The 12,529-nt window shown below is 41.6% G+C and overlaps 2 protein-coding genes across 2 annotated transcripts; both read left to right on the forward strand.

Annotated features, from left to right (window-relative positions):
* Nucleotides 1-4,074: 4,074 nt before the first annotated feature.
* LOC308097458 (chemerin-like receptor 1) lies at nucleotides 4,075-4,894 on the forward strand (the record flags this gene model as incomplete). Its single annotated transcript, XM_080445217.1, has 2 exons — nucleotides 4,075-4,429; nucleotides 4,464-4,894. 2 exons carry the CDS (start codon nucleotides 4,075-4,077, stop codon nucleotides 4,892-4,894), a joined length of 786 nt encoding a protein of 261 aa, XP_080301343.1.
* A 5,894-nt stretch (nucleotides 4,895-10,788) lies between these two features.
* On the forward strand, nucleotides 10,789-12,121 carry LOC308097108 (chemerin-like receptor 1; the record flags this gene model as incomplete). Its single annotated transcript, XM_080444702.1, has 2 exons — nucleotides 10,789-10,825; nucleotides 11,039-12,121. Exon 2 carries the CDS (start codon nucleotides 11,057-11,059, stop codon nucleotides 12,119-12,121), a length of 1,065 nt encoding a protein of 354 aa, XP_080300828.1. The 5' UTR covers nucleotides 10,789-10,825; nucleotides 11,039-11,056.
* Between the last annotated feature and the right edge of the window lie 408 nt (nucleotides 12,122-12,529).

Here is a 12,529-nt window from a genome sequence, read left to right on the forward strand (position 1 = left end):
GTCTCTTTCTTATATTATTTGAACATTTGGCCAGTTTGACCAGTTTTTATAGTAAAGTGTGTTGATTAGTGATTACCTTTGATGCAGTAATGGTATTTTTTCATTTCTGGTGTTAAAAAGGTCTTAAAAGTCCTTAAATTCAGTTAAGTTTAGTGACAAAAACAGAGAATTCAGTAGGCTACACATAATTATCCAAAATGCCTCAATAGTAGACAAAATACTCACATTTGTATTTATTTGGGACACAAAAATGGATGTTATTGTGCGTGAGATCTGATGAGAAACTTTACATACATAGAGTGAGTGCGCCCAGACCAGAAGTGCATACGATTTCATACCCTTGGTGAGGCTTGGAATGATCTATCTTCTCTACAGCTTGTATCTCTGGAACAGCTTAGCACACATTAATACATACATACATTACAAACATTACATACAGTACATACAGCTGGGACTCCTGGGAGGCAAACTGGGGCCAGAGGTTTGATGGAATGCATAGAACATCTGGATGGACTTACATGCTACATCCCATACATCCTGTTCGATATTCCCCATTGACAGGTGCGGCCCCCCAGCCCGTAGGTGTACTTGCAGTGACACAAATATCACCCTCTCCACGCGGCTTCCCTCCCCCTGTACATGGTAAATTGTGTTCGTATAGCTGGATGTAACCTCGCGTCACCAGACTTTCCACCTCGGAGGAAAGCCTGGTATACGTTCTAAAACTAGTAGTGTGATCCGGTTTAGAAAAAAGGAAAAAATTCATCGTTGTTCCGTGGTGGTTGGTTCCGGTTGGCGTCGCATTGTTTTTGTTCCCCACATAATGCAAATTATTTATTTGTTTAGTCTCGCTAGTCGTGCTACGAGTTAAGAATAAAAAAGTGGGCATATCAAACCATTATTATACCAAAAGAAACAAAACGATTATACCAAACTAAACAATTATTTTGGAGATGCACGGCGCTGGTGGTTCCGGTGGTTCCAGTGACTGGTTCCGGGCAGGGTTGCCAGATCTGGTTATTATAATTTCCCCGCAAGATTTTATTTGAAAATAGCCGATCTACAGGCTTACAACGCGTCGCATCGCGACGCGTTGTAAGCTTGTAGATCTGCTATTTTCAAATAGCTGATGTTTATGTTAAAGTGCTCATGTGGCCCATTGTCGCTTCTTTTGGGCTGGTTTTCCTAGACCCTGGTTGCTTGTTTCTCTCACAGAATCTGGCAACACTGGTTCCGGGCCACCAGATGACGTAATGATGACGTAAAGTTACTTCCGCTCCGACCGGATCAGAAATGGAAAATGGTATTGATCCCAGGCAAAGCCGGATGCACCACAGTGGATTCAAACCCCTATAGATTCTGCAATGGTGGACAGGTGTCTGTTTTCTGACGTATAGAACACGAATGTGTCAGTAGTTTTCTGATGTAGATGACTGTGTCAGTTGTTTTCTGACGTATAGAACACGGATGACTGTGTCAGTTGTTTTCTGATGTAAAGAACACGGATGACTGTCAGTTGTTTTCTGAAGTAAAGAACACGGATGCCTGTGTCAGTTGTTTTCTGATGTAAAGAACACGGATGACTGTGTCAGTTGTTTTCTGATGTAAAGAACACGGATGACTGTGTCAGTTGTTTTCTGATGTAAAGAACACCAGATGACTGTCAGTTGTTTTCTGATGTAAAGAACACCGGATGAATGTGTCAGTTGTTTTTTGATGTAAAGAACACAGATGACTGTGTCAGTTGTTTTCTGATGTAAAGAACACGGATGACTGTGTCAGTTGTTTTCTGATGTAAAGAACACGGATGACTGTCAGTTGTTTTCTGATGTAAAGAACACTGATGACTGTGTCAGTTGTTTTCTGATGTAAAGAACACCAGATGACTGTGTCAGTTGTTTTCTGATGTAAAGAACACGGATGACTGTGTCAGTTGTTTTCTGATGTAAAGAACACCAGCTGACTGTGTCAGTTGTTTTCTGATGTAAAGAACACCAGATGACTGTGTCAGTTGTTTTCTGATGTAAAGAACACCAGATGACTGTGTCAGTTGTTTTCTGATGTAAAGAACACGGATGACTGTGTCAGTTGTTTTCTGATGTAAAGAACATGGATGACTGTGTCAGTTGTTTTCTGATGTAAAGAACACCAGATGACTGTCAGTTGTTTTCTGATGTAAAGAACACGGATGACTGTGTCAGTTGTTTTCTGATGTAAAGAACATGGATGACTGTGTCAGTTGTTTTCTGATGTAAAGAACACCAGATGACTGTCAGTTGTTTTCTGATGTAAAGAACACGGATGACTGTGTCAGTTGTTTTCTGATGTGTAGACCAGATGACCGTGTCAGTTATTTTCTGATGTAAAGAACACCAGATGACTGTGTCAGTTGTTTTCTGATGTAAAGAACACGGCTGACTGTCAGTTGTTTTCTGATGTAAAGAACACCAGATGACTGTCAGTTGTTTTCTGATGTAAAGAACACCAGATGACTGTCAGTTGTTTTCTGATGTAAAGAACACCAGATGACTGTGTCAGTTGTTTTCTGATGTAAAGAACATATGACTGTGTCAGTTGTTTTCTGATGCAAAGAACATATGACTGTGTCAGTTGTTTTCTGATGCAAAGAACACCAGATGACTGTGTCAGTTGTTTTCTGATGCAAAGAACACCAGATGACTGTGTCAGTTGTTCTCTGATGCAACGAACACCAGATGACTGTCAGTTGTCAGTGAACTCCATGGAGCTGTAAGAAGCAAGATAAACCGATAACAGGAGGTGGCTAGTATCAAAGTAATGGCAATCTCTACAGGTCAGACCTTAACACACATGTCATACAGACAGACAGACAGACAGACAGACAGACCTTTATTGAACCCTGTAGGGACATTCAGGTGTCATAAATATGGGTACTAAATTGACATTGCAGTGTTAAATAGTTATACTGTAAAACCAGTTGGAATCAGTACAGACCTAGGCTTGTCACAATTATCACATAATTGTCTAATCGCAATTATTTTGCATAATTGTCATAATAATAATTGTTTCCATGTTGAAAAATGTTCATATAGTTTCAAACATTTTTTTAAAAAGTAGTGGAAATAGCAGATCTGCAAGCTCACAACTCATCGCGATGTGATGCGATGTGATGCAACTCATCGCGATGTGATGCGTGATGCATGGAGGGTGGACTGGAAACAACTGGGCTTTAAGCTGAACTGGAGGCTGGGCTGCATACGGCTGGGCTGGAAGCTGCTGAGCCGCTAGCTGGACTGGAAGCTGTTGGTACTGTTGGGCAGCTGGCTGAGCTGGCTGGCTGGCTGGCTGAGTTTTTTGTGTCTCCCACTTTGCAGTTCCATGGACTGATATCACGGACCCCCAGCTGCAGATAAAAAATGTCACTTATACCACCACTATGGTTATAAAAGGTACAATAAAGCATTGAAAAGCACTGTGAAAAGAGTGCAGAGTGGAGAGACAGTTGCACTGATTTTTGACATGATTAAACTGTGTGTGTGTGTGTGTGTGTGTGTGTGTGTGTGTGTGTGTGTGTGTGTGTGTGTGTGTGTGCGTGTGCGTGCGGGGTCTTATCTAACCATTTTAAAAGGGGGTGGGATTTGTCCCACCCTCAATAGCTGGGACTCTCATACACACAAGACATTGAACAGGACATTCAGTTCGCTGGTTGACATCCCTTGACCACACTGAGAGAGGTGAGCTGTTTTCACTTTTTAATCTACACTTTGGTCAATATTAAGGAAGCATCAGAGCAGTTTAAAGGCAAATAAATGTATATAGTGCATGCTGGGGGGAGGGGGGGGACTTAGAAATAGTTTCATCAACTGTTTTTTAGGTCTGTTACTGCCCCCTGCAGGATAAATAGAAGTAGTGTGATAAAACAAGGCATCATGTATCTTTGTTTTGTCATTTCAGGTGTCTCACAACAACGTGATGGATTATCAGTCTGGTTTTATCAGCAACTATGAGTCTGAAGACTATGAGTCTGAAGACTACGAGTCTGAAGACCGATACGAATACGATCCCGACTAAGAATTTTTAAACTCCCTCCACAAGATGTGCTCCATCGTTTACAGTCTGGTCTTTGTTCTTGGTGTGTTGGGGAACGGAGTCGTCATCTGGGTAACGGGGTTCCAAATGAAGAAAACCATCAACACCGTTTGGTTCCTCAACCTCGCTGTGGCCGATTTCGTCTACATAGCCTTCCTGCCACTGCGTGTGATATTCCAGGCGATGGACTTCCACTGGCCTTTTGGCAAGTTCATGTGCAAACTAAACTTTACTCTTGACTCTCTGGCCATGTTTGCCAGCGTCTATGTTCTGATGGTCATCAGTGTTGACAGATGTGTTTCTGTGGTGTGGCCAGTGTGGGTCCAGAACCACCGCAGTGTGAGGAAGGCGTCTTACGTGAGTCTGGGTGTCTGGGTGCTGGCCCTGGTTCTCAGCTCCCCTGAGTTCATCCGAGAACATCACTTCCTTCTACCTGGGATACGTGATCCCTTTCACCATCATCGTCTCCTGCTACGCTGTCATCATCCACCAACTCTGGAAGAATCGCTCGCTGGCCAGCCACTTGGATGGTCGCCCCTTCCAAATCACATTAGTTGTTATCACCTCTTTCTTCCTCTGCTTTACTCCCTATCAGATCCACAATATCCTATATCCGGTGCCTCCGAAGAGATCGGAAAGGCTTCGTCCGGTCTGGATTAATATATCCGACTGCCTGGAGGCTCTCTGCCACTGCCTCAACCCGCTGTTTTACGTAATCATGGGTCAGGATTTCAAAAATAAAGCTCGCAAGCCCATCCTGAAAGTGCTGGAGAGCGCCTTCACTGAAGAGGAGCCTCGATCCAACCCCTCCACAAACTTTATCTGATGCAGAATAGGTCTTTGAATTGACTTTCAAAAGACCTATTCTTTTGAAAGTCCCCCCCAGTACCAAGTTATACCTGGTGCACATTTCCCTCTTCTACACCCCTTAGTACCCACTCTTCCAGGTGCCCACATGTCCCTATAGTGCCCATTAGCATTCAAGGTGCCAGGTTTTCCCTAGTGCCCAGAATTTTTTGGTGCCCATATCCTGTTACCCTTGCATGTATTTTGTAGGTTATAGTCTGGGTACTGTATTCTAGACCGTCTGGTAACTGTCCCACGGCTCTAGAGGTTAAACACAGGGACCGTTGCCGTGGGGCGACTCTCTTGTTCCTCTGCAGGTTTTAGCTAAGTACATGTACCCAAGTACTGTACTCGAGTACAATTTGAGGTATCTTCACTTTACTGGAGTATTTCCAATTTTCAATACTTTTACTTCTACTCACTACGTCTCAGAGAAAAAATATTGTACTTTTACTCTTTTACTTTTACAATTATTTGAAAACTTTAGTTACTAGTTACTTTGTAGATTTTGATTATTATTACAAAACATACCACTTTAGCCTTATATACTTCGGCCATTTGAAAATAGCTGATCTAAAAGCGATGCGACACGTCGTGAGCTTGCAGATCTGCTATTTTCAAAATATTCTGCACAATGAATACTTCTACTTTTGGTACTTTAAGTAGCCTAGGGAGGCTATATTTTTATGCCACTACTTTTGTACTTTTACTCAAGTAAATTTTCAATTCCGTACTTTTACTTGTAACTGAGTATTTCTAGATTGTGGTATTGATACTTTTGTTTTGCTCAAGTAAAACATGCGAGTAGTTTCAGGGAAGAATGGAGTTGGGGAGGCTTGGGGGGTCATTGTTTTTTGCCTAATGTGTATGGTTATAGAGCAGTGGTCTTCAAGGGCCCCTAAATTGATAAATATTTGGCCGCGGACCCCCATCTGAAAATGTTTTATGCCAGGGACCATCCAGAAGCAAAGATTTGAGTTATAAATGTTTGCTTTAAAAATAACAGATCTCATAGCACGGCAAAGATAAGTGTTTAAAATGATTGTCACGCGATGTTAACTAATTTAGCTGGGGACCCCTGGTACGGACCACTGGTTGAGAACTCCACTGCGTCCCAGAGACAAATATTGTACTTTTTACTCCACTACAATTAATTGAAAACTACTAGATTTTCTATATTATTGCAAAACATACACATTAACCACTTCAACCCTATACTTTGGCTATTTAAAAAAAGCCGATCTACAAGCTCAGAGCTTGTAGATCTTTTGATACTTTAAGTATATGTTGATGCCAATACTTTTGCACTCTTCCTCAAGTACATTTTGAACACCAGCCTTTTACTTGTAACAGAGTATTTCTATATTGTGGTATTGATACTTTTACTTAAGTAACAATCATTCTATTACGTATTGTTTATATATACAAATACATATTTTTTTTTACTAACGCTGATGCTTTAATTAATAATTAATAAATTAATAAAAAGTGCAGAGCCCTTGTGGCTGCAGGGCTCAGTTAGACTGAGACCACTTGCAAGCGTATGTGAACATTCAATAAATGACAGAAAGGCACTTCTCTGTTTATGATACTTTTATTGTCATTTAGATTGCATGTTATTGCATTTAGACAGATGCTAGGTTCATTGTTTACCTGGTATCCTATAGTTTCAATGGACAGATTGTTTTTTTGTTTTTTATTGTTATTGTTTACATATATATATTGTTTACACTGCACACTACAGCTGAGAGAGAGAGATGAAGCATGGATGGACCCCCGGCCTACTACTACATATTGTATAAAATTGTTGCAGATTAAACTTTTTCAATTATTTGTTTTGTTGTTTATTTGTTTCTCATTATCTTCTCCATTATTCATAATGTGTATTTTCAGACATTTGCCCACTTAAACCCTCAATAGTAAACTGGACCTTTGGCTTGTACTTGGTCTGCTCTTTTTTCCCTCCAAGTTGAGCTGCGATGCGTTGTGAACTTGTAGATCTGGTATTTTTTGGCAAATTTAATGTTCCCCTCAGATTATGCTAGGGTTCATTCGGTTAATGTAAAAAATAAATTAAAAAAGTTCCCTATGACACAGATTTGGCTATACCCCCCTCTGTAGTAATCCTGAGGACAATTTAACCATTGTAACCCTGTAGGGAAATTCAGGTGTCATAAATATGGGTACTAAATTGACATTGCAGTGTTAAATAGTTATACTATAAAACCAGTTGGAATCAGTACCATGGACCTAGGCCTGTCTGTCACAATTATCACATAATTGTCTAATTGCAATTAATTTAGATAATCGCAATTATTTTGCATAATTGTCATAATCGTTTTCACGTTGAAAAATGTTCATATAGTTTCAAACATTTTCAAAAAGTAGTGGAAATAGCAGATCTACAAGCTCACAACGCATCGCGATGTGATGCGTTGTGAGCTTGTATATCAGCTGTATGTTTGAGCACACGGAGGGGAGCTGTTGGGTGGAGAGGCGATGGAGGGTGGACTGGAAACAACTGGGCGTTAAGCTGAACTGGAGGCTGGGCTGCATACGGCTGGGCTGGAAGCTGCTGAGCCGCTAGCTGGACTGGAAGCTGTTGGTACTGTTGGGCAGCTGTATTTTTTTCCATAAATCAGTGCTATTGAACACCCTTTACGTCCGTGTGTTGGTAAAAAAAAATATTGAACCAATAAAAAGTATTAAAAAGTGCTTCTGACAAAACCAGCTAACTCCATTGGATCCTCAAACTTTCTTCTAAACCAGTTAACTCCACCAAAGGGGGGTGGAGTTAGCTGGTTTTGCTGACTCCAGGCTCCACCCCCTTTTGACCTCCAACCTCATTGAGAGCTTGGAGGTGATTCAGCTGTTCTTATCAATGATGAACAAAACCTCCTAACTCCACTTTTTGTTTTGTTTTTTCATTTCCTGAAAAATGAACATTTTGGAGTTAGCTGGTTCCTGCCGGACAGCAGAGATTTATACTATATAACATTATTGTTATACTATATTATATTATATACTATCTTACACTATTATATTTGCTATACTGTTATTGCTACTACTTGTATCTCTCTCTCTGTCTCTCCTCTGTCTCTCCCTCTCTCTCTCTCTCTCATCTTTCCCCCCGACATGGTCGAGGCAGATGGCTGCCCACCCTAGAGCTGGGTCTGCCTGACGTTTCTTCCAGTTAAGAGAGAGTTTTTCATTGCCACTGTTGCAAAATTGCTTGCTCAGGGTGGGACTGTCGGGTCTCTGCTCTACATGTAAAGTGTCTTCAGACAACTTGTTGTTATTTGACACTGGCCGGGTACTGCTGGGGCGCAGGCTGGACTGGAAGCTGTTGGTACTGTTGGGCAACCGGCTGGACTAGAATACTGGCATAATACTGGACTAGCATACTGCAGCCCAGCAGCTGTACTGCAAAGTCCCGGGCCGTGGGCTGTACTGGAAGGTGCCGCTGGTTTGGAGGCCTGGGTGGTGGTGCCGACTGGAGAGGAGGCCCATGTGGTGGCGCCAGCTGGAAAGGAGGCCCGGGTGGTGGCGCAGACTGGAAAGGAGGAGAATCGTAAATCATGTTTTGGGGAGAGCGTTTGCCCCAACTTTCATCAACCCACAGAATAATGACAAAACACCTACTGAGCCCCGTCGGTAGGTCAGTATCTCACCCACTTAGACCAATCAATATTCTGATTAAACGTGATAATGTCCCATTATAACATCCGAAGCCGGTGCCTCATTCTCCATCTGTCTACTCTGGTCCATAGCTGGTGGCGGAGTTTCTGGATATCGAGGGACCATGTAAAAAGCAGTGGTGGAAAAAGTACTCAAATGTTTTACTTAAGTAAAAGTATCAATACTGCAATGTAGAAGTACTCTGTTACAAGTGAAAGTCCGGAATTCAAAATTTACTTGAGTAAAAGTACAAAAGTATTGGTATCAAAATGTACTTAAATACCAAAAGTAAAAGTACTAAAATGTTTGAAAATAGCAGATCTACAAGCTCACAACGCGTCGGATCGCGACGCTTTGTGAGCTTGTAGATCGGCTATTTTCAAATAGCCTATGTATAAAATAGGGCTAAAGTGGTTAATGTATGTTTTATAATGTAATAATTTATATCTCCAAAGTGACGAGTAACTAACGTTTTCAAATAATTGTAGTGGAGTAAGAGTACAATATTTGCCTCTGAGATGTAGTGGAGTAGAAGTAAAACTATAGACAATTGGAAATACTCCAGTAAAGTAAAAGTACCTAAAGATTGTACTTAAGTACAGTACTTAAGTAAATGTACTTAGTTACTTTACACCACTGCATATGATGGTGATGATGATGATTGAACTGGGTATGGTTGGGTATGGTCTGGTAGGTCCGGACGTTCGTCTTTTCTTTCACCCGGAAAAGAACATTTGTAACCGCCATCTCCTGTTCTTTAGTTATCGGCAGTTGAATATAAATTGAAAAGAAATCAGAGATAAATGTATTTTTTATAAATCTGATAACATTTAGACGGACGGAGTGGAGAAATTTGGGATGACATCATTTCCGGTTGTGTTCATCTCTCAAAGACATAGCATAATGCATACGTTGGCGAAGAGCGCCCTCTAGCGTAATCACAGATGACGTAATAGTGCGTCCATGGCAGTCAATGTGTTAAAGGGGGTTTATATGTTTTTATTTTAAAAAGTGTTAAGTTCTGATAGTAGTCATTGCTTTAGACTAGAGTGTTCAGTAACAAGGGTCTCCCGTCTCTCCAGCTCTTTAGTAAACCAAAAATACATGTCCAGTTCGGGATAACAATTTCATCCAATCAGACGAGCGAACTCATACAGAGTAGATCGGCTATTTTAAGAGGTTTGGTGTAGAGGGGGAAAAGGAGCAGATCAAGTACAGAGTGAAAGGTCAAGTTTACTAAGCATTGAGGGTTTAAGTTGTTAAATGTCTGAAAATGCACATTAACATGAATCCAACATATTGAAAAACATCAATTTACACAACACTGATGATGATAGTGCTGTCAAACAAGTCTATGAAGCTATCTATGAAATCTATGAAAAAGTTTCATCTGCAACACAATTTTATACAATATGCAGTGGAGGTCCTTTTTTTATCGATTACTCACCCCCATGGAGACTTGAACACATGGATATTTTTGGTTTTTGTCACATTCCTAAGCCAATCATTTGATGACCAGCAGTGGGTTCCGGTAGGAGACACAAAGAGTCTCCTTTGTGTCATGTGGAGACATGACCTTTGACATGATCTTAATGTCTCATGCAGTAGAAGAGCAGGAAGACAAAATACAATCACCCCAATGGTATAAGTTATATAGTAACATACTCTACCATACAGATTGGACAAAATGACATTTTATTCATTAAAAAAAAAGTTACTAAGTTATTTTGTATGTTTTATGGCTGTTTGTATAGTCTGTTGGGTGCTGTATTCCTCATAGTGGAAACAAGCTTTGGCTTATAGAATAATAGAGCTTTAACACTATAGAAGTTTAGTTTTAACCAGAAAATGTCACTTATCACCACTATGGTTATAAAAGGAACAATGAAGCATTGACAGCACTGTGAAGAGTGCAGAGTGGAGAGACAGTGACACTGATTTTCGACATGATGTGTGTGTGTGTGTGTGTGTGTGTGTGTGTGTGTGTGTGTGTGTGTGTGTGTGTGTGTGTGTGTGTGTGTGTGTGTGTGTGTGTGTGTGCGTGCGTGCGTGCGTGCGTGCGTGCGTGCGTGCGTGCGCGCGCGCGCGCGTGCGTGTGTGTGGGGTCTTATCTAACCATTTTAAAAGGGGGTGGGATTTGTCCCACCCTCAATAGCTGGGACTCTCATACACACAAGACATTGAACAGGACATTCAGTTCGCTGGTTGACATCCCTTGACCACACTGAGAGAGGTGAGCTGTTTTCACTTTTTAATCTACACTTTGGTCAATATTAAGGAAGCATCAGAGCAGTTTAAAGGCAAATAAATGTATATGCTGGGGGGGGGGCAGAAACTTAGAAATAGTTTCATCAACTGTTTTTTAGGTCTGTTACTGCCCCCTGCAGGATAAATAGAAGTAGTGTGATAAAACAAGACATCAAGTATCTTTGTTTTGTCATTTCAGGTGTCTCACAACAACGTGATGGATTATCACTATGAGTCTGGTTTTATCAGCAGCTATGAGTCTGAAGACTATGAGTCTGAAGACCACGATGCCGACTATGAATTTTTAAACTCCCTCTACCTCATGTGCTCCATCGTTCACAGTCTGGTCTTTGTTCTTGGTGCGTTGGGGAACGGAGTCGTCATCTGGGTAACGGGGTTCAAAATGAAAAAAAACATCAACACCGTTTGGTTCCTCAACCTCGCTGTGGCCGACTTCGTCTACATAGCCTTCCTGCCACTGCTTGTGACATTCCAGGCGATGGACTTCCACTGGCCCTTTGGCAAGTTCATGTGCAAAATATCCTTGTCTGTTGACTCTCTGGCCATGTTTGCCTGCGTCTATGTTCTGGTGGTCATCAGTGTTGACAGATGTGTTTCTGTGGTGTGGCCAGTGTGGGTCCAGAACCACCGCAGTGTGAGGAATGCGTCTTACGTGAGTCTGGGTGTCTGGGTGCTGGCCCTGGTTCTCAGCTCCCCTAAGTTCATCCTATTAGACACTGGACCCAACCCCTACAATGAGAACTACACCGAATGCTTAACCACCTTCTCCAACTCCTCCGATGATCATGAAGCATCCGCCATGGTTCAGCCGAAGAATTCTCTTGAAGAGGCCATGGAAATCACTTCCTTCTACCTGGGATACGTGGTCCCTTTCACCATCATCGTCTCCTGCTACGCTGTCATCATCCACCAACTCTGGAAGAATCGCTCGCTGGCCAGCCACTTGGGTGGTCGCCACTTCCAAATCACATTAGTTGTTATCACCTCTTACTTCCTCTGCTTTACTCCCTGTCACATCCACTATATCCTCTATCCGGTGCCTCCGAAGTTCTCGGAAAGGCTTCGTCCGATCTGGATTAATATATCCAACTGCCTGGAGGCTCTCTGCCACTGCCTCAACCCGCTGTTTTACGTAATCATGGGTCAGGATTTCAAAAATAAAGCTTGCAAGCCCATCCTGAAAGTGCTGGAGAGCGCCTTCACTGAAGAGGAGCCTCGATCCAATCCCTCCACAAACCTTTCCTTATCTGATGCAAAATAGGTCTTTGAATTGACTTTATTACGGGCACCCCCCCCGCGCTCCCCCATAAGTACATGTACCCTCAGTACTGGCCCTGAGCAATTTGGTTCAGTTCTACCTGGTGCACATTTTCCTCTTCGCCACCCAAGTACCAGTGGTGTAAAGTAACTAAGTTCATTTACTCAAGTACTGTACTTAAGTACAATTTTGAGGTACTTTTACTTTACTGAATTATTTCCAATTTTCAATACTTTTACTTCTACTCCACTACATCTCAGAGGCAAATATTGTACTTTTACTCCACTACAATTATTTGAAAACTTTAGTTACTAGTTACTTTGTAGATTTTGATTATTATTACAAAACATACCACTTTAGCCTTATACTGTATACTTCGGCCATTTGAAAATAGCTGATCTAAAAGTGATG

This window comes from Gymnoscopelus braueri, assembly GCF_963280865.1.
Source record: "Gymnoscopelus braueri genome assembly, chromosome: 12".
Lineage (NCBI taxonomy): Eukaryota > Metazoa > Chordata > Actinopteri > Myctophiformes > Myctophidae > Gymnoscopelus > Gymnoscopelus braueri.